Source organism: Pipistrellus hanaki (assembly GCF_964339955.1).
Source record: "Pipistrellus hanaki genome assembly, chromosome: 10".
NCBI classification, from domain to species: domain Eukaryota; kingdom Metazoa; phylum Chordata; class Mammalia; order Chiroptera; family Vespertilionidae; genus Pipistrellus; species Pipistrellus hanaki.
Window position 1 is genome coordinate 7,018,869 of NC_140512.1, and position 23,012 is coordinate 7,041,880.

A 23,012-nucleotide genomic window follows, 5' to 3' on the forward strand; every position below is an offset into this window, starting at 1 on the left:
GGCTGCTCCGGGCCTGGCCGCTCCCAGCCTGGCAGCTGCTGCTCCGGGCCTGGCCGCTCCCAGCCTGGCAGCCGCTGCTCCTGGCCTGGCCGCACCAGACCCGGCTGCTCCAGGCCTGGCCGCTCCCAGCCTGGCAGCCGCTGCTCCTGGCCTGGCCGCACCAGACCCGGCTGCTCCGGGCCTGGCCGCTCCCAGCCTGGCCACCGCTGCTCCGGGCCTGGCCGCACCAGACCCGGCTGCTCCGGGCCTGGCCGCTCCCAGCCTGGCAGCCGCTTCTCCAGGCCTGGCCACTCCCAGCCTGGCAGCCACTGCTCCGGGCCTGGCCGCACCAGACCCGGCTGCTCCGGGCCTGGCCGCTCCCAGCCTGGCAGCCGCTGCTCCGGGCCTGGCCGCACCAGACCCGGCTGCTCCGGGCCTGGCCGCTCCCAGCCTGGCAGCCGCTGCTCCTGGCCTGGCCGCACCAGACCCGGCTGCTCCGGGCCTGGCCGCTCCCAGCCTGGCAGCCGCTGCTCCTGGCCTGGCCGCACCAGACCCGGCTGCTCCGGGCCTGGCCGCTCCCAGCCTGGCAGCTGCTGCTCCGGGCCTGGCCGCTCCCAGCCTGGCAGCCGCTGCTCCGGGCCTGGCCGCACCAGACCCGGCTGCTCCGGGCCTGGCCGCTCCCAGCCTGGCAGCCGCTGCTCCGGGCCTGGCCGCACCAGACCCGGCTGCTCCGGGCCTGGCCGCTCCCAGCCTGGCAGCCGCTGCTCCGGGCCTGGCCGCTCCCAGCCTGGCAGCCGCTGCTCCGGGCCTGGCCACACCAGACCCGGCTGCTCCGGACCTGGCTGCTCCCAGCCTGGCAGCTGCTGCTCCGGGCCTGGCCGCTCCCAGCCTGGCAGCCGCTGCTCCGGGCCTGGCCGCACCCGACCCGGCTGCTCCGAGCCTGGCCGCTCCCAGCCTGGATTCTTCGTGGTTGTCTACTGCTGTTCTGGGCCTGGCTGCTCCCAACCCGGCTGCTCTGGGCCGGGCTTCTCCGGGCCCAGCCACTCCGTGTCTGGGTGTTCCTGGACTGGCCACCCTGGGCTTGGCCGCCTCTGCCTCAGGCCTGGCTGCCACTGCCCCAGGTCTGGCTGCTCCAGTGCTGGCCGTTGATGCTCTTGTTCTGGCTGCTGCTGTTCTGGGGCCTGGCCACTGCTGCTCCGGGCCCAGCTGCCACTGCCTTGTGCCTGGCCACTCTAGGCCTGGTCGCCGCTGTTCCAACATTCTGTCCCTTTTTTCTCTTCTTTTTTTTTTTCTTTTTTTAAAAAAAACAACAAAATGCATTTATGTTGCAATGTTGGCTGGTGCGTTGAGTTCTGACTTAGTCTTTGATTTTTCAAGATCTTCTTTGTATTCTTTCTTAAGTAATTTTACTATCATTTGCTCTCACTTGATTTCTTCACATTGAGAACTTCTTTGGTTTCTTCCTCCTTGTCCTGGGAGCTCAGCAGATTGGCCTGTGGCACCCCTTTGTTCTCCGCGGGCTCCCGCGCTGCTCCAGCCTGTTGCCGGGGTCGGCGCCGCCCAGGAAGCAGCCCCCGTCCTTGGCTCCGTTGCCAGCGCTCAGCAGTCGAAGGCTCAGGGGCACCCCCCCCACTGGGGGCCCCGTCGCCCGGCTCCTTGCTGGCGCCCAGCTGGCCGGTGTCCGGCAGGGGCTCCTGCTCCTCGTGGCGTTCCTCCAGTCTGGAGCTTTCTTTCTCCCTCCCACTAGGGGAGTCCAGGATCAGAGTCAACAGACTGTCCTCTGCGCACAGTGTGCGCGACTCCGGGGGCTCGGCCTTTCGCCACGCTCCCAGGACTCCACCTCACAGCCCCGTCTCCCCCTGCCCGAGCCTGGGTCCCCAGGGACTGGCCCAGACCTGGAGTTCGGGGAGGTCTGGACTGAGGCTCAGAGCTGCCGCCGGAGGCTTTGTTTCTTCCGGCTAGGGTAATCCAGCATCAGAGTCAACATTCAGTCCTCTGCGCGCCATGTGCGCGCGACTCCGGGGGCCCCGCATTTCGCCGTCCCCCGGGATTGTCTCCCCCTGCCGGAGCCTGGGTCCCCAGGGTCTGGCACATAACTTGGGGCTCAGCGCTGCCGGTTCGGGGGTTCAGCCCAGGCTGGGGGTTCTATTTCCTTCCTGCTAGGGAACACCAGGCAGCACCCAGCCCTCTCCTCCTCTCCGGCTGCGACCTCTCCGCGCGCGCGCGCGCGCGTGCGAGTGCGCAGCATGTCTCCGTACCTTAGGCTTTTTTTCAGCTCCTCTGATTTTCCTTCTGGTTTTCTCCCTCCTTCCTATTGTAGAGTTTTCAGTCAGTCGACTACCTGTAGCTCTGGGCAATGTCCACTCTACATTTTAGTTGTATTCCTTTGAAATTGTTGTGAGCTGCTGCGGCTAGGTGTATACCCGAGCAGCCATCTTGGATCCTCCTAGATGCTTTATATTTAAATGTAGAGTAGTTGATTGATTTTTTGAGGGGAGGGCTTGGAAATACAATTCGGAATGATAAACACTAAATAAGGGAAAATAAAATAAAGTAGTAAATTACTTTTCCAAAAAGCGGAATTCAGTGAAATGAGATGTAGTATTAGACAAAATTTGAAATCTTTGATGTGAGAAATTCTATAAATTATCATAAAACTAATATTGGCACAATTTCTTAAGTTAAGAAAAAAGAAGTATAAGTATTTAACAATGTGGTTTCATTAGATATACAAATAGATTTTAATTAATAGGTGAAAAAAAATGGAAGGAAAAAGTGAGTGTTAACCTTGGTAGTATGAAACATGATTTGTCATTGGGATAACATTGAAAAGTGCTATGTAAAAAATGAGTGACTAATTAAAATTTTTTTCTCTCATTTTCGTTGCTGCCCTCTGGTGGAGAAGTTAGTGAAATCAGCAAGAGTGTATGAAAATGCAAAAAAAAAAATTAATTTAGTATAGGTAGAGTTGAATGTGTTACAATTTCTGATTTAGTTTTTAGTCTTATGTTATAAACTTTGAGGGGACAAATGTGGGATTAAAATTTAAGAATACATAGATTTCTGTAAGATGCATATTTTATCGTACTAATTATGTTTCTCATAATACTTTATTGTTCTTAGGAACTTACTGAAGTATCAGAAAATTTAAAAATGGAAAATGAGGAACTTAAGAGAAGATACAATTATGCTACATCCAAAGCTGTCAAGCTTGAGGAAGATATTCTGTTAGTGACAAATAAATCAATTGAAAAAGAAACTGAATTAGACAGGTATTTCTGACACTTTGAAAAGATATCTTTATGTTCTAAAAATGTTATTTTGTCTATATTAATGTTACATTACCTTATCCCAGTTTAAAGGACAAACTCAGGAAGGCACAGTGTGAAAGAGACCAACTTGAGTATCAGTTGAAGACAGAAAAAGATGAGAAGGAACTTTACAAGGTAATTTATTCTTTTCATTTCTGTTACTTACCTATTGCTTTACAAGAAAATTACTCTAAAACTTACTTAGTGGTTGGGAATTGGGAGCAGCTTAGCTGAGTCCTTACAGCTCAGGCTCTCTTGTGTAGTTGCAGTTCAGGATGTTGGCTTGGGTTGCAGTCACCATATGGCTCTTGGAACTGCAGGTTCTGCTGCCAAGGTAGCTCACTCCCATGACTTCTGGCAGGAGGCCCTTCAGTTTCTTGCTATGTGGCCTCTTCAGTGGCTGCTTGAATGTCTTTACAACATGGCAGCTAGCTTCCCGGAGAGAGCAAGGAGGAAGTCACTTCATTTAATGAGCTAGGCTTCAAAGTTGTACACTGAAGCAAGCCACTTGGTCCAGCCGACACTCAAGGAGAGGGGAATTAGGCTCTAAGTCTTGAAGAGAGGAGTATTAAAGGATTTGGGGTTGTATTTTCTACTTCATTTTGTATAGTTCACAAAAGTTAAATTTTAGGAAATGAAATTTCTTTTAAAACCTCACCTGAGGACATGCTCAGAGAGAGACAGACAGACAGACAGGCAAACAAATACATATTCATGTGAGAGAGAACATCTATTGGTTGACTTCCATATATGCCCCCATTGTGGACTGAACCCATCTGCCTTGAATGGGAATTGAACCGACAACCTTTTTGGTGCATAGGAGGACTGAGTCACTCTTGCCAGGCAGTTTGCTGGTATTTTAGATACTTAGCAGGTAATGTATAATAAGTCAAAGAGGCTTAATGGTAACAATACTTATCAGGATTTATATAACCAATGATTTTTCCCATTTAAGAACTTATATACCTTATAGAAAACATTATTTCAGTGATGATTGTCATGTTTTAGAGTTTGAATTTTGGAATAATCTTCAGGGAGTGTCATTTTACAGAGGATATGCTTACTGATGATAAATCTTCACCTTTTGTATTTTTTTTTCTTTTTAAGTGATTCTGAAATAGTTAAATTATCAGTAATGTAGGTGCAAATGACTCATAAACAGTTCCTGACAGTAGTTTCAGAGGAGTTTTAAGAACAATTTGAGTTGTCAGTATTATTCAGATCCGGATATACATAATCAAGAGATTAGATTAGATATATTCAGTGAGAAAAGTACAGTACACGTATTTGATTAAAGATAAAAGCATAGCAGTGCATATAGTCAGTATTTGAGAGTCACAAATTTATATTGAGAACCTACTTATTTTCCTACTTATTTTTGGTGGGTTTTGCTTTTTTTTAGTTATATTTTTAAAGATTTCACAGAGGATGGGAGAGGGAGAGAAAGAGAAACATAAACGAGAGAGAATCATTGATCGGCTGCCTCCTGCATGCTCCACACTATGGATCCAGGTACAACCCGGGATGTGCCCGTACCAGGAATCGAACTGTGACCTCCTGGTTTATAGGTCGACACTCAATCATTAAGCCACGCCAGCTGGGCAGTGTATTTTTTTAAGATAAAAATATTGAGCAGAACACGATTAGGGATGTTTTGCATGTTATTTGTTAAAACCCATTCTACTTACGACAATTCAACAACTTTCCCTGAGTAGGAGTATGCATATGTGTAGATACATCACTTTCAAAACAGTAGGAGAAGTAGTTGATTCACTAGTAAATGATTTTGTGACAACCCTTTAAGAAAAAGTGCTTAATAATGTTTGTTTTTTGTACAAGATTATGTAAAAAGGGAAACAATACAATTATGTAGAGGAAGAATTGATGCAGTTGGATTACCACTTATATGACGTTTTTGCAAACTACCTTCAAATGAAGTTTGTTTTGAAGTTATAATGCATTTTTTAATTAAATGAAAATTTGGCACCTGTAAATAATTTTTTACTTAATGTTATGAATTTCAGTGAGAATGTTTCAGTTTTGTTGCCAGGAAGAGTCCTGGGCTCTATTTCTCTGGATAATTAAGTGCTTTCTATGTTGTTTTTCTGTTAGCATAGTGGGAGATAATACGATTAATAGAATGTCTATGTCTTCATTTTAATATAGTAATAAAAATGAATCCTAAAGGCATACTATTTAGTATTGCAAAGTAAAACTGTGTAATGATAATTAGGGTGACTTAATTTGGAAAGAGGGTAATGTATCTCTAAATCTGTCACTTTTCCACACATTTTTCTCTTCTATTCTGAGAACAGCACTTTTGGCATTTTATAGAGGATTAGCAATCACATTTTAGGGTAAATCCAGCGTTTATTTTTCTTTTCTACTCTCAATTATTTATCCTTTACATTATCACTTATTTTTTCTAATTTTTGCAAAGACTTTGTACACCTGAATGACAAGTTCTTTGCAAAAGATCTGGCAGGGAGGAAGGAAGGGCAAGACTGAGGTATCTTAAGCATTTATTCTTTTCAGTGTTCTCATATCTTTGGTTTCTATAAGCATAGAAGTTGGGATCATAGTCACATAGAAATTTTCACTTAAGTACACTCTCCCCTCAACCCCCCTCCCCTCGCCCCCGAGTGTTCTGAACAGTATTTAATTCCTGTCTGTGGGACTTTTGTTATTTTGGAATGGAGAGTTTATTTACTGATTTTGAGAAGACTTACTATATGCTCTTTTTATTGATTTTTGAGGGAGAGAGAAAGACATAGAGAAGAACATTGATGTGAGAGAAAAATAATCTATTGGTTGCCCCCCTACCACACCCCAGAACCAGCAATCTAGGTATGTACCCTGACTTGGAATTGAATCCACAACTTTTGGTTCCAACCAACTATACTCTTAACCTTAGAATTTCCCCTTCAGATTGTTCATGTGGATACCAGAGAGATTCCTTTTATCTCACTCCTAACCCTTATTGGATCATATAACCCATTCTTGTCCTATAAGAATTTAGAGAAATTGATCACTCTCATGAGCTGATAATTATGAAAATTAGGCAATGTTTTCAAAGTGATGCTCAAAGATCTTGGCTGCTGAACCCTTCAGAGAACCCAGATTTATATTCTTTCCTTGAAAACAAATTAGTATTTCAGCATTCCATACATTTAAAGAGTAAAGTGCAAGAAGTATGTTAATTCATTTATCTCTGGCATTCTTTTATTTATTTATTTATTTTATTGATTTTTTACAGAGAGGAAGGGAGATAGAGAGCTAGAAACGTCGATGAGAGAGAAACATTGACCAGCTGCCTCTTGCACACCCCCTACCGGGGATGTGCCCGCAACCAAGGTACATGCCCTTGACCGGAATTGAACCCGGGACCCTTCAGTCCGCAGACCGACGCTCCACCACTGAGCCAAACCGGTTTCGGCTCTGGCATTCTTTTTAAAAATATTTTTAAATTGATCGTAGAGAGGAAAGGAGAGGGAGAGAGAGAAACATCAAAAATGAGAGAGAATCATGGATCGGCTGCCTCCTGCACATCCCCTATTGGGGACTGAGCCCACAACCCAGGCATGTGCTCTTGACTGGAATGGAACCTGGAATCTTTCAGTCCTAAGGCCAATGCTCATCCATTGAGCCAAACCAGCTAGGGCATATCTCTGGTACTCCATAGTGGAAAGTAGTTTTGATGTGTATCTATTGTGAGCAAATGAGCAGCTACAGCCAAAGTTCCTGAGAAAACTATTGGGTTAATTAACAACAAATATATTTTCAGGCATATAGGAAATAAGTGATATACTAATTTTCACAAGCAAAAGTTGAATTTTTGAAGATGTGTTCCAGAATCTCATTTTGCCTTTATATCTGAGTCTGTCTGTAACCCAGCGTTTTGCTAAAAGAACAACCAAATCCACTTGTGATTTTAAAGATAGATTAAAATTATTAAATCAAAGGAAATGACTTTAGAGATCCGATAATATTATTAGACCTTAGAATTATTAGTTTCTATGGAAAATTAAAAAACAAACAACACTTAGAAAGCTGTGTTGTTAATCTACATAGTTAGCTAGTCACTTGGCAGAACTTGTGTCTCCTGACTCCAAGTCTGGTAAGTCTTCCCATTCCTTCATCATATTTGGGTTAGAGATAAACAGTGGTATTTTAAACTTGGACTGACTTAGGTTTTGGAGTTAGAATATTCTTGACATTTTTAAGCACTGTTACAGGTCCATTTGAAGAATAGAGAAATAGAAAATACCAAGCTTGTGTCAGAAGTCCAAACTTTAAAGAATTTAGATGGGAACAAAGAAAACATGATTACTCATTTCAAAGAAGAGATTGGCAGGCTACAATTCTGTTTGGCTGAAAAGGATAGTCTGCAAAGGGCTTACCTGCTCACCACCTCAAGTAAGGTAAGTACTTTTGCAACATGTATTTGAAGATTGTAAAACTTACCTCTGTTAAATGTATACAATATGATGGTTTCTATTTTTAATCTTCTCTCCCCCAGCCTTTTCTTTTGAAGAAGTTCAAATTTATAGAAAAGTTGGAAGAACAAAACAATGAATACATATTCTCAAATAAAAGGCAAACTATCTTTATGTCCCATAATATATATATATATATATATATATATATGTATGTATGTATGTATATATATGCCTTTTCTGAACCATTTGAAAGTCAGTTGCAGGTATTATGACCAAGAAATTTAACACTGATTTTTAGTATTCATTTTGTATATAGTTCTAGTCTACATTCAAATTATCCCAAATAAGTTTTTATTTTACCTTTAAAATTTCTTGATCCAGGGATGGTCAAAGATCAAACATAAATTTAGCATTGTGTTCTTGGTCTGTTCTAATCTATAATAGTGTCCCTGTACTTTTTGTCTTTTTGGACTTTGATACTTTTGAAGAATTCAGGCTTGTCTGAGGGATTCTTCATAATTTAGATTTCTTGTTTTCTCACTACTCGATCAAGTCAAACATTTTTGGCAAAAAAAGGCATAGGTGATGTTTTATACATTCTGTTGCAGTCATATCAAAGGTCACACAGTGTTAATTTCATTCTTGATCATGTTAGGTTTACTTATTTGTTTAAAGTTATGCCTGCCTTTCTCTTCATATATCAGTGCCTTTCCCTCTTGATTATTGAGTAAACTGTGGGATAATACTTGAGATCATGTGAACATCTTCTTCCCCAGTAGTCTCTCACCCAGTGTTTTTCCCCCCCTGAATGATCCTCACCTGCATCAGTTGTTACTTTAATGATTGCAAAATGGTGACTTAAAAATTCTGTCATTCCTTTTACATTTATGAGTAGGTATTCCTTTATAGCGAGGAGAGGATCACTATCGCCATCTCCCCCTTTTATTATATCACTGTGGTCTTTGGATTCTTTTTTGTTCAGTGTATTGTTATCATCAATGTTGTTTTTTTGTTTTGTTTTTTTTATACCTAAATAGTCCCATATTTAGCGAGGGGGAACCTTTTCAAACCTGCTTTTTTTTTGTCTTTTTTATTCGCTCCCTTAAGTGCTTTTGTTTTGTGGCACAACTGTATGTTAACAGCTTTAGGGATTAGCCATTTTTCCAAGGAGCTCTGTTTTTTTCAGTAGGGAATGGTATTTTGAAACTGGATCCTATTGCTATTAGGGGTTGTTTCCTTGTACTTTCATTAAACATTTTGTGTTTAATTTATATTTATATCTTTACTTCAAATCTAGAACCCTCTTATCGTTCTCTACTTTATATATCTTTTACCAGTGTGAGAACCTTTTTTTCAAAACATCATTATATTAGTTTTCTATCCAGCTATATATGCCAATACAGTCAATGCCACTTCCAACAATAAGTCTCTTAAATAAAATTAAGATCTATTCCAAATCTTTTCGTAAAGTATATTTCACTAAGGAAGTATAGGGCACCGTGTTCAGATTACTTGAATTAAAATTTTAAAAATTTGTTATGAATTTGTAGTACAGTTCAGTGTATTTGAGTATATTTAATTTTAATATTTGCTTTTACAATGAACGTTTTGACTTAATTTTAATATGTGAAATAGTTGCATCATACAAAAATCAAAATGATCTAAAAGTTTTTACTCTGATGTCTCAATCTCTTCCTTATAAAATCCCTGTTTAACCTTTACCTATAGGTAAACATTTTTTTTTTTTTTTTTGCCTTCTGCTTTCTTGGTGGTTTTTTTTTTTTTTTTGCAAAAATTAAGCTATGTGAACATGTTGATGTGCACATACTCTTTTTGATCCCCTTCTTTCTTAAAATAAGGTGCCATGCTATATATATTTTGCATGTACTTTGCGGTTTTTCATTTAATAATATAAACTGGAAATCATTCCATATTCATAGAAATCTTTCTAATTTTTAAAAATGGCTGTGTAGTACTACTTTTTGTAGGTTTACATTGATTTATTAATTTTTATGGGTGAGTTTGTGTTGTTTTCAGTAGTTTGCTGTTAAACATGCTTAGACATAGTTAATATAAATGTCAGACTTACATGACATTTAGATTTAATGATTAAGATCCAAGTTACTTTTCAGGGTATTTAATGTAGCAGATTGTAAGTGTAAAGGTGAAAAGTATATTTGGTTGCTTATTTGTTGTTTAATAAAATGCTAAAAATTTCTGTAAATATCCTTTTCCTATTAAAGTAAGACTTCAGTGAGGAAAAACATACATATGGGATACATGGAAAATGATTAATAGTTAAAATTTTTTTAAGATTATAAAATTTTATGGTAATAAGAGAATTCAAATAGTACATGAAGGTACAAAGTACCGTAAAAGTAACCCTCAAGAGATCAGCCAAAGAACTTGTATGCATATATGTATGACCCATGGACACAGATAACAGGGTGGTGAAGGATGGGATGGAGGCAGGCTAGAAGAGGTCAATGGGGGGGGGAGGGGGAAGGGGACATTGTAATACTTACATCATTATATAATTTTTTTGGAAATTACATACTTTAACAAAAATGAGGTTATATAATATTTCAGAACATAAAAAATTGAAGGAATGTTGGGGCATCTTGCAAAAGGAGTACACATATAGATCTTCCTCCTTCATTACAATAGCTTGTAGTGTCTCTTTAATAGCTATCTAGTATGTAATCAGTTTTAATTGTGTATAGTCTTTATTATAAGCATATTGCAATAAAAATTCTTATGCAGATATCTAGACATACACATATAAACCTGTAGCATAAATTCATCCAAGTGCAATTGCTGGATCGAGTGTTAAAATATTCAGTTATTTAAGAAAAGTAATATATCAACAGTGTATGATACATGCTTCTGTTTGTAATGGGTGTGTAGACTTTAATTGTGTGGAGGGTATATCAATTTATTTGTGATAAATTCTCATATTTTTAGACATTTAATAATTATTATATTAATATTTTATTGAATTCTGTGAAGTTTAAACCTATGTTCCTACCCATTAATAATTTTATTAGAAACTCATGAAAAATTGCTAGATGAGAAGCCATGTGCTTTTTAAAGGTGTTCATGAATGTTACAAAAATTTTGATTAGAAAAATTATACCACTTACAGATTATGTAAGTCCAACTGTTTGTAAATTTGCTGATTATGCTAACCCTATCCAAATATTGGAGTATTACTGTTTTTTAAGCTTCAACAATTTAAAAGATGATGAATGGTATTTGTTTTAATTTTTCTATTTTATTGTTCATGAATTGAATATTATCTGTGTGCATACTAGCCACTTCTTTAAAAAAAATATCATATTCATGCCTTTCTCCAGTTTTATTTATTGATTTTTTTGTTTGGGTTTTCCTTATTGATTAGAAAAGTCGCTTATACTAAAGTATTATTACTCCCTTCTTCAGCACCCCCCTTTTTTCCATTTTGGCATATGGAAACTGACAATATTTATTATATAGTTAGATCTAATACTGTTACACCTAAAGAGGTTTTCTCCAACATAAAATTACATATATAATCATTTACAATTCTTCTAAAGAGTTAACAGTTTAACAACCGAGAATGGGTTTTACTTTTTTTGTTTACAATATTTTTAGTACAGAGATGAAAATAGGAAAGTTGAATGAACTAGATTTTTTGAGCTCATGATGTCTAGTTAATATTAAAGGAAATAATTTTATGGCAATTTTAACTTTTAACGATATTTTTAGGCTTAAGGAGTGCTTAATTAACTTTTCATTTCTTCAGCGCCTCCATCTTCGCTATTTGCATGTCAATATTTTTTAAAAACTTAAAAATTTTACTATGTAATAGTATATTAATATATTGGTTATTTTTTAGGTTAGATAGTAAGAAACATTGTTTAACAAAAATATTTTTAGTTATACCCTGACTGGTGTGGCTTAGTTGGTTGGGCATCATCCCATGCACTGAAAGGTTGCCAGTTCGATTCCTGGGTACATGCCTGTTGGTGGGCTTGATCCCCAGTAGGCAGTGTGTGAGGCAGCTGATCTATGGTTGATATCTCATTGATGTCTCTCTTTGTCCCTCTCTCTTTTTCTTTTCTCCTCTCCCCTCCCTCCCTCGAAAAATCTTAAAAAATGTTGAAAAAGATTTCTTTGAGTTACAAGTTTTTGAAATTATTTTTATTGGTGGTTGTAAAAAATAAGGGTCAATAGCTATAAAGAGATATTCGGGGGACAAGAGCTTTCATTCTGGAGTATATTGCCTGACTTCCTATACTTCAGTTTACTTGTATATTAAAGTGGTATTAGTGATATTCAATGCATAGGTTTGTTATATGTATATTGTATGAGGAAACTTAAGTCACATCCCAAGTTTTTTCTAGACTTATATACTTTAAGTTCTGAATAGAAGAGCGATATTTAATTTAAAATTTTGGATTTGTTGAAGTATGAGTAAAAATAGTTTCTGCTTGTGTTTTTTAATTGAATATTTTAATTACAAATATATTTATCTGCATTTCTTCAGGAAGATACATTTTTGTTAAAGGAGCAACTTCGTAAAGCAGAGGAGCAGATTCAGGCAACTCGACAAGAAGTTGTCTTTCTGTCTAAAGAACTTAGTGATGCTGTAAATGTACGAGATAAAACGATGGCAGATCTACATACCGCACGCTTGGAAAATGAGAAAGTAAAAAAGCAGTTAGCTGATGCAGTGGCAGAACTTAAACTAAATGCTATGAAAAAAGACCAGGTAAAGCAGGTTAATTTTGAGTTTCCATTTTGATCAAAACTCATGAGAATGAATTGTGTTAAAATAAATCAAGTTAGATTCATCATCAGAATTTTAAATTTTCATTTTGTTTAGTCATTGAAATCTCTTGGGTTGAAATTAATGTATGTTTTAAGAAAAATCACTGTAAGCAAATTCCTAATGGTTAATAAAAGCTGGTCTATTATTGCTAATTAAACTTTCTGATATCAGGTATATATTACTTTGTTGGAATTTCTTATTTACTAGTTGCATAAAAGGTATTAGGTTACTTAACAGAGTAATACTTGCTCCTCAGGAGGTGGCTTATTCTTCAGGTTTTTTTTTAATGAATCTTAGTCCCAAGAATATAAAGCTGGATTTATTAGGAGAACTAACTAATATGACCCTGTAGCTAAATCTCCAAAATAAAAACAGCCTGGCCTGTGTGGCTCAGTGACCTATGAACCAGAAGGTCATAGTTCGATTCCCAGTCAGAGCCCATGCCTGGATTATGGGCTTGGTCCCCGGTAGGGGGTGGTATGCAGGAGGCAGCTGCTGATGAATGATTCTCTCTTATCACTGATGTTTCTCCCACCCTTTACCCTCCCCACCCCTCTCCCCCTCTTCTTCCTTCTCCCTTTCTCCCCCTCTCTTCCCCTCCCCCCACCTTGCTCTCTGAAATAAATAAAAACACATTTAATAATTTTTAAAAAAGCCAGAAAGAAGAAAGTGAAAATGAAATTTGAATTTACTACTGTGTTATGATAGAAAATTATTATCTTTATCTTAGAGTAATTGTTTATTTTTTTAGGAAAAAAATGATACACTGGAACATGAACTGAGAAGAGAAGTTGAAGATCTGAAACTTCGTCTTCAGATGGCAGCAGATCATTATAAAGAAAAATTCAAGGAATGCCAGAGGCTCCAAAAACAAATAAACAAACTTTCAGACCAATCAGTAAGTATAACAGAATTCATACATAGTGAAATAATTTCTTTTATCAATATTTTTGTTTGCAAATCAATCCTATATAATAAAAGCCTAATATGCAAATTAACCTAATGGTGGAATGACCGGTTGCTATGATGGGCACTAACCACAAGGGGACAGATGCCCAATGCAGGAGCTACCCCAGCCTGCAGGCCCCAGTCTCCTGGCAGAGGGAGGCGACCAGTGGTGGTGGGAGGGGGTGGGGCCTGCGAGCGGGTGGCACCAGGCCGGCCAAGGCAGGTGCCAGTGGGGCCCTCCTGATTGCCCCCCCAGTCACCCCACAGTTCGGCCTTGATCAGGCCTAGGGACCCTACTGTGCACGAATTTTATGCACTGGGCCTCTAGTTTATGATATTGAAAATATCATTCTTTTCAATATAATTTACCTCTGAGTTTAAGTCATTGGCCTAATATGGTAATGATTAACATTTTCTTTTTTTAATATATTTTATTGATTTTTTTTACAGAGAGGAAGGGAGAGGGATAGAGAGTTAGAAACATCGATGGGAGAGAAACATCGATCAGCTGCCTCCTGCACACCCCTGACTGGGGATGTTCCCCCAACCAAGGTACATGCCCTTGACTGGAATCGAACCTGGGACCCTTCAGTCCGCAGGCCGACGCTCTCTCCACTGAGCCAAACCGGCTTCGGCTAACATTTTCTTTTTAATCCTCACCAGAGGGAATGGAGGGGCGCCGGGAGGGGTTGGTTAGGGGGAGAGAGAGAGACATCAGTGTGAGAGAAACACATGCTTTGGTTGCCTTCTACATGTGCCCCAACCAGGGCTGGGAAATGTGCAACTGAAGTATGTGCTCTTGACTGGGAATTGAACCTGCAACTCTTCATTTCGAGGGCTGATACTAATCACTGAGCAAAACTGTCCAGGACTGTAATAATTTTTAATATCTGGAATTTTTATTTACTGGAGAACCAATGAAGGAAGCAAGGACAACAGCAGGGGAAAAAGCCCTCTTTTCACCATTGTTCTCTTAGGTTGATTAAATGTATTTTTCACTTAAATTAATGACATATTTTTGAATCCCTCTTTGTGACAATGACGCTTGTCTTTGGTGTGGGATTCACCATTTGTCATTGGTGAGTTCTTTCCTCCTATTCATATCCACTAGATTAGGAAGGATTAAAAATCATCAGCTAATTGTTTTATATTCCATTTGAGGACGGGAAGGCAGATTTAATAAAAATCAATGATAATGCTCTTGCTTTGATGTCTGTGTATTTTAATGTGGGTCCCCAAATTGTGCTTAAATATAAGGTTTCTTATGTAATGGAGTCTTGGAAGTGAGGAAACACATTTAAAACCCAAAGTTGAAAAGTTACCACAGTTTTCTTAACCACATTTACTATAGTTTTATTATTTGTCTTTTTTGAAATCTGAAAGGAGACAAAAGAAGCAAGAAATGCATGAGTAGGAAGGCTTTTGTAAAGAAAAAAAAATTACACTTTAACTATGAACCAAATGTATAGATTTTGGTTTGGGGCCTTTAAGTATATTATGACTTTGTAGTAGAAAACTTGTGAAATTTCTGCTTTGGTGGTCTTTTGATGTTTTGACAAGTAAAAACATAAGGTTTTCTCTTTTGTAATGTGAGTAAAGTGGTGTGTGTAACTTTAGTCTTTGCTGGCTTTTAGGACAGTTAGCTTTGTGGACTTTCAGGATTTTTTAATATGATGGTTATTTACATAATGGCTAAAGGGAGAAAATAGAATTCATTTAATAATTTATTGTTAACATTTTGAATAGGCCAATAACAATAATGTCTTCACAAAGAAAATTGGAAGTCAGCAGAAGGTGAATGATGCCTCAATAAACACAGACCCAGCTACTACTACCTCTACTCTAGGTGGAAAGCCACTACCTTCTGCAGGTAACAATGTTTTAGACTTTTTGTATAGTGTCCTGCCTTAAAACATATTTATAATTACTTATATTGCCTTATCCCAGGAGTAAGAATTTTAGGAAGTTTATAGAAATATTTATAGTATACTTAAGGAATTGAGGCAAAGGGAAAGTAAGGATCTAAAAGTTAAATTCATGCATATGGTGAATATACAAAATGTGAGTGTGAACTAGTGTTTATCTTCATAAGAATATTCACAAGTGTTAACTGACCTGGTGTTTGTAAGCTCAGATTCGTATAGCTTTTGGGCTATAGGATAAAAGCCAAGAATTGAATTTTTAATTAACATTCCATTAAAATCTATGGAATTTTGAAACATTTCTGGCATGTCAGTTAAATTCTGTTAGCGGGGATAACTTGTAAATCCTTTGTGGCGTGTCTCCTCTCTCTCTCTGGCTGCTTTGGATCAGTAGGGTACTTTTCTCAATGTACTTGTCAGTGGATAAGATAAATTTTTATGTTAGGTTATTAATTTACAGAACAGAGAGAATTAATGAATACACGAACAACATGTAAATTGAATTAACTCTAGGATTTTACTTTTCCTCATATCTTTTTTCCAACCTCTGTTAATGATTTAGCAATAATGAAGATAAGTACTAGAGTATGTAAAAGTATATTTCCTTGTGTAATGTTTGGGCAATTGATGTCTTATACTTTTTAACCCTTTGCACTCCGCTGTCCCCTCTCAGGGGACATCGGAATTCTAGCATATCACTCGGATGTCACTGTGAATGATGCCTCAATAAACATTGCAGTTTATTAGTGATTACGGGGAATTGAGCTAATTCAACGCACGTTTCGCAAAGTAGCGTCGAGTAGCTGGTAGCCAATGTCCATAATGGTTCGGAGTAGCTGGTAGCCAATGTTCAGAATGGTTCGGAGTGCAAAGGGTTAAATGTATTGTGAATTTCCTGTACTATTAAATATTTAATTAGCTTCAGCTGCTATAGAATAAGATCCTGTTTTATATTTCTGTACATCCTCTTAGTTACCTACATAATGTTGTACAATATTTACTTAATAAAAACCTAGTTAATAGTGATGAAAGATTGGAAAAATGATTTAAAATGTTTTCTCAAACAACATGGCTTTCTGCTTATCCTATCTATTCAGTTATATAAATTTTTGTGCCATTTAGAACTATTTTGAGCTAATTAAAAAATAACGATCCTTTCATTACTGACCATGAACTTGGTTCTGGCCAAACTGACATTTAAAGACTTCTTACCTAGAATTTATATATATTATCTTTCTTTCTTTGTTTAGTGTATGAATATGTATTTTTTAAATAGGTATTTTTCTTTAGTATTCCATTTGTTATATTTCACAGTATCCTGATCTTTTAAGTTATTCTGAACAGGAAAATAATATAAGGAGAAAATAATTTTTAATGACTTTATTTTCTGCCTTGTTATAGCTGAGACAGATTTTGACATTGTAACAAAAGGGCAAGTCTGTGAAATGACCAAAGAAATTGCTGACAAAACAGAAAAGTATAATAAATGTAAACAACTCTTGCAGGTAAGTGAAAGATATATTTATTAAATGTAATAGCTTAGGCTACCTTTATTGTTTTGATTGATGGGCGCCTAGGGTTTTTTTTTTTTTCTTTCTTTCTACAAGCGGGTACACATGTACTGTTATTTGGTTTAGCTGTTGAGAGGGCATTGTTGTGTGTGCCTTTTCATGTAGATCTATATGTAATATCATGGTCCCAAAATTAGTTTTTGTTCACCTAAGGTACTTCTCTTGATAATGGATTGAAGTTGGAGATTAATTGTTTGTCTTATTATCAGGATACATGGAACTTTATAAAAGAGAAGTGCTCTTTTTACATTTACTGTGATAATAGTACAGATTTCTACCAAATCTTAAAATGACCAGATTTGCAAAGTGGAGAAAGGAATATTAATCAAATGAGTTGTTGCCCTTACAATGTTACTTATTTTGATGATTTGAAACTGATTAGTAAAATATTTCAGTTTTGTAACTGTCTTGGTAGCAATCACTTCTAGAGTATGTAAGGGACAAAGGAAAGACGCTTCCCATTTATATCTAATTTGCAGAAGGAGGAAAAGCTATTTTGTGTATGTAATTTTTGTTTAAATATTTTTTGTGTCTGTTTCTTTGTGTATGTGAAGAGGAGAGGGATAATTTTTTATAGCTGGTGAAGTCCATATATTAGCTCAAGGTTACAAGAGTAATTTAAATATTTTATGCTACTGCCTTGTAAATAATATTAATGTAATTTTTTAAACCAAATGTTTATGTTGCTTCAGATGATCTTGCTTTCTGTGGAAGTGTTGATTAGTACAGTTTATGCTAGAGTTCAAAGTAGTTGTTTGTAATAAGGGACTAAATTATTCATTAAGTATAAAACAATTCTGGAGGAATATTAAAAATTCATCATGTACTATTGAAAGGAAGATAGAGTGTTCCATTGAAACTAAAACCTTCCTCAAGGTACATTATTTTCTTTTACAACTGTGTTGAAGTGCAATTGAAATTCTATAAACTGCACATATTTAAAGTCTGCAGGTTGATCACTTTTGCCTATATAGTTGTGAAACAAGATCACGTTTTTTTGTTTTTGTTTTTTGTAACTTCGCAACTCATTTCTCCCTCTGTCCCCATCCCTGGGAAGCTATTAGCTTGCTTTGTCTCTATAGATTAGCATACTGTTTGTACAGTTTCTATAAATAGAATCATATGGTTTGTACTCTGTTTTCTGTCCTCTTTCAGCATAATTTCATGTTGTTGCTTATATTGGTTCTTAACTCCTTTTTATTGCATGAGTTCAAATCTTTACTATTTTAAAAATAGGGTTATTCATCTTATTGAGTTTGTGTTCTTTATTCTGGCAATAAGTACTTTGTCTCATATATGTATAGTAATTATTTTCTCCAGTCTGTAGTTTGCCTTTTCATTTCCTTAATGGTATTTTTAGAAAAAGTTTTAATTTTGATGAAGTATAGAGTATCAACATTTTAAAAAATGTTTTATGTTCTAAAACATTTACCTAATTTAACTTATATTTTCTAAAACCTTGTCTTCTAGTAATTTTATAGACTTAGGTTTTACATACAGATGTATTAGCCATTTTAAGTTTATTTTTGTGTGTAGTGTGAGGCATGGTATGTATAGTATGGTTATTCAGTAGATTCAGCATTCTTTGATGAAAAGATTTTTTCTTCATTGACTTACTCAAAGCATATTTTAAAACTTTCACCTTGAACAAAAATCTTTAACATGAAGTTGGCCACTTTACCTTTTTGTCGTGTTTGTAACTCCTCCCTTTTACCGTCTGAGTTCCAGAGTAGAGCAGTGTATGACTAGTCAACCTACAAGTTGTCTTGGTCCGAAAATCCTAGAGTTCTATTTATCAGTGTCTGGAAACAGTGGTGCAAAAAGTATCTGATTTTAAAAATATATATATTTTATTGATTTTTTTACAGAGAGGAAGGGAGAGAGATAGCTAGAAACGTCGATAAGAGAGTAACATCAACCAGCTGCCTCTTGCACACCCCCTACCGGGGATGTGCCCGCAACCAAGGTACATGCCCTTGACTGGAATGAACCTGGGACCTTTCAGTCTGCAGACCTACGCTCTACCACTGAGCCAAACCGGTTTCAGCAGTATCTGATTTTTATTACCTCCCTTTACAAAAGTAATTCATAGATATTGTGAAATATTATGGCATTATAGAAATAAAGAATAAAGATGGGCCGGGACCGGTTTGGCTCAATGGATAGAGCGTCGGCTTGGGGACTGAAGGGTCCTGGGTTCGATTCCGGTCAAGGGCATGTACCTTGGTTGCGGGCATATCCCCAGTAGGGGGTGTGCAAGAGGCAGCTGATCGATGACTCTCTCTCATCGATGTTTCTGGCTCTCTATCTCTCTCCCTTCCTCTCTGTACAAAATCAATAAAATATATTAAAAAAAAAAAAAAAAAAAAAGAATAAAGATGGTAAAAAGTACCATAGTGACCCTGATCCCCAGCAGTAAGAACTATTAGTAATTTGTTTTATACTTTTCTATACACTACTACATAGACATCGTATAAAATTGTTAAACAACTTTAAAAACAAAGATAGGATTACACTGTGTGTTTTGTTTTTGAAACTTGCTATTTTCAGTTAATGAATCTTGACATTTCTTTAATTCCATTACGTGCATATAAAATTATTTACTCAATCTTCCACTGACATTCGGCTATTTCAATTTTTATACTGTTACAACAGTGTTACAATGTACATTTAGTGTATACTTTAGTATGTTTTTAAAAAAATTTAAGTTCTTTATTGTTTAATATATTACACAAGTCTCCTTTTTCCTCCATTGTACCTTAGTATGTTTGTGTGTAGATATTGGCTCTATATGGATTTAAAATCTTTTGGTAATTTACTAATTTCATTTAGGATGAGAAAACAAAGTGCAGTAAATATGCTGATGAACTTGCAAAATTGGAGCTGAAATGGAAAGAACAAGTGAAAATTGCTGAAAATGTAAAACTAGAACTAGCTGAAGTAGAGGACAATTACAAAGTAAGTTTAGTGTTTGTATAACTTGAGGCATAGTTGCATACTTTTGAAAATGTGTTATCTATAATTTTTATCAATCGAAAGCACTTCTTTTGTTTTATAATCCTCACTTGAGGATTCTTTTTTCATTGATTACCTGGGCCAGGAAACGAGCCTGCAACTGAGGTACATGCCCTTAACTAGGAGTCAAACCTGAGATCCTTATGTTCAAGGGCTGACACTAACCTGAAGAAACCAGCCAGGGCAGAGTGTATATTTTTTTAATGCACATTTTTAATACGAATCATTGGGATAGTATTTTCATGTCTAAATAAAAAGGTACTGTGAATTTAATTTTGTTTCATATAGTTCAGTAACTATGAACCGAGAAAATAGATACCCATATTTATTGCCATTGTGGCTTTAATTCTGTGTGGATTCAGGTGGTTACTAAAATTTTATCTCTTAATTATGCTTAGTATTTAAAGATGGAAAAGTGATCATTTCCTTAGTTTCTGGTTCACTTAAAAAGAAATACATATGTTAAAAATATTTGTGGGAGTGTAATAATATACAATCAGTAATTTTTCAAATTTATGTAAGAATTTTTAATTTAGTACCAAAATGTGATTGTAAGTGAAATACTGTAGAATACATTTTTGCCAGTGTAATATAAGTCAACAAACAAACCTGAATGGTAAATGATATTTGTAAGAATATTAAGAAAAAAAGTTAGCAGGCTGTATAATTAATAAGAAAAAAGGTATTTTTCTAAGGAATAAAGTGTAATCTTACATATTCTAAGATATACATGTATGTACTAGAGGCCCAGTGTATGAAATTGTGCACCAGTGGGGTCCCTGGCCTGTGGGATTGGGCCAAAACCAGCTCTTGGACATCCCCTGAGGAGTCCCAGATTGTGAGAGGGTGCATGCCAGGCCTAGCGACCCCACTGGTGCACGATCGGGAATGGGGAGGGACTACAGGAGGGCATGTCCAGCTCATCTTGCTCAGTCCCAATCAGCCGGACCACAGCAGCAAGCTAACATAGTGAGTCTTATGTTGAGCAGTCTTAGCATATCATTAGCATATTATGCTTTGATTGGTTGAATGGAGCATCAGCCCACGGACTGAATGGTCCCAGGTTTGATTCCGGTCAAGGTCACGTACCTTGGTTGTAGGCACATCCCCAGTAGGGGGTGTGCAGGAGGCAGCTGATGGATGTTTCTTTTTCATTGATGTTTCTAACTATCTCTCCCTTCCTCTCTGTAAGAGATCAATAAAAAAATATATTAAAAAAAAAAAAGAACCAAGGGAAACATATGGATATGGTAATAGCATATTTTGATATAACGGTATAATATTTCTTGGAGTTTAAGGAGAGAGTAGATAATGAAAAAATTAATTACAATTTTTTTCTTTATTCAGCTTCAATTGGCAGAGAAAGACAAAGAAATAAATGGTCTAACTTCACATTTGGCAAACCTCTCCAAGGAGAAGGTATTGAACAGTGCTCTTTAAAAAATGTTTTGTATGTAATACAGCTTTATGAAGAGACAGTTTTATAGTTCATGTGAGGGTGGTTTTTTTTTTATTTTTATTTTTTTAAATGTTTAATGAATAAAGAAAACATTGTTGAGACTATTAGATGGAAAATATTTTTTGTTAAGTATTTTAAAATATTATACCTCATAATTTGAGAAAATGCTTAAGTGTTGAAACTTAGCTTAGTCTTTATATTTAACAATAAAACAGATTTTACAATGTTCAAATTTAGGAAAACAGTAAAGAAATGTTAAAGTATATATAATGTATTCATCTGGTTTTCTTTTGTAGTAGGAAATGCTTTAGAAGTTGTTAAATGATTTATAGCATGACCTAACATTCAATCAGAGCATAGCTTTGTATTGTAAAAAATGCTTGTTTGTGGTCCTTTTGGCGGGCAGGGTAGAGTGCGGGGAGGAGTGTGTTCCTATTTCCTTTTAGAAGTCTATGAAGATAAAACTTTGTAATACTACAATATTATTTTCCCAACCCACTGTGTGCAAAGGTAGTGGTGGAAAACTGCTGACATATTAATTGATGCTAAGGCAGTGGCATTACTGTAATCATCCCAACCATGCATTCACAGCTAAAAAAAAAAAAAGGTGCTTTCATTTTAAGATGATGAAACAGTAAAATAGTTTTATTGATGTTTGATCCTGGGGTATACATCTTTTTAATATTCTGTGTCATGAAATGGGAAGTACCCCCAAAGTACTTTGTTGCCTAATGAAGTAGAATGATTATTTTAAGGTAATGCACTTGGGCAATTGTTAGAGTTGTAGGCTGAAATAGCCTCTTTTTCATGATATATAATTTATATTTTAAAGAATAACAGAATTTGTTTTTTCAGATTGGGTTATTTGGCAGACATTACTTGAAAAGAAATAAGTGAGCCTGTTACTTTAAGGGAAAAAAAAAATTGATAGTATTTGTGTCAATGATAAAATTCAATCTTTTGAGCAAAACTGGAATTTTGGGAACCTTATACATGCTATCATAAGCTCGATGCTTCCCATGGCTTACAGACTTTTCTAATGAGATTGGTAATAATAAAACTCTGACGTTAAATAACTATTTACTGAAGTGTGTCAGCATTTTGAAGAGCTTCATAATTCAGTGAACCAATCCGTAGTTTAAGTGACCAATGATAATATTCCAAAATGGTTCGTGATAAAGAAAACAAAACACCACTCCAAAGTGCTAGATAGACCTCAAGGTTGGATAACATTACTGTGATAGTTGCAAAATTATGATTTTTAAAATCCATCACTTTCCTTCCTGTGTGTCCCTTGGCATTCTATAATATAATGAGGAAGAACCTTCCTTTGCCCTCATTCATGTTCTAGCAACAATTCTCTGACATCAGTCAACTTGGATAACTACAAATTCAGTTAATCTTTGACACCAACTATTCAAGTTATTGCAGACCCAGTTAAGGGTTCAGCCCTAACTGCTCCCTATTCTCCCATTGATATTTTGCTAGAATGAATTATAGAACTCAGGAAAATACTACTTATGATTATTACAAAGTTGTTTTGTAAAGGGCACAG

General features: G+C 37.2%; 1 protein-coding gene across 2 annotated transcripts in view; it reads left to right on the forward strand.

Annotated features, from left to right (window-relative positions):
• TAX1BP1 (Tax1 binding protein 1) overlaps nucleotides 1-23,012 on the forward strand; it is a 56,356-nt gene that overhangs the window by 18,267 nt on the left and 15,077 nt on the right. For both annotated transcript variants that reach the window (XM_084896399.1, XM_084896400.1), the window contains exons 6-14: nucleotides 3,103-3,251; nucleotides 3,335-3,425; nucleotides 7,526-7,711; nucleotides 12,258-12,482; nucleotides 13,294-13,440; nucleotides 15,237-15,360; nucleotides 16,814-16,917; nucleotides 19,816-19,941; nucleotides 21,346-21,417. In XM_084896399.1, the coding sequence (XP_084752525.1) occupies nucleotides 3,103-3,251; nucleotides 3,335-3,425; nucleotides 7,526-7,711; nucleotides 12,258-12,482; nucleotides 13,294-13,440; nucleotides 15,237-15,360; nucleotides 16,814-16,917; nucleotides 19,816-19,941; nucleotides 21,346-21,417 (1,224 nt within the window). The remainder of the gene's footprint in view (nucleotides 1-3,102; nucleotides 3,252-3,334; nucleotides 3,426-7,525; nucleotides 7,712-12,257; nucleotides 12,483-13,293; nucleotides 13,441-15,236; nucleotides 15,361-16,813; nucleotides 16,918-19,815; nucleotides 19,942-21,345; nucleotides 21,418-23,012) is intronic.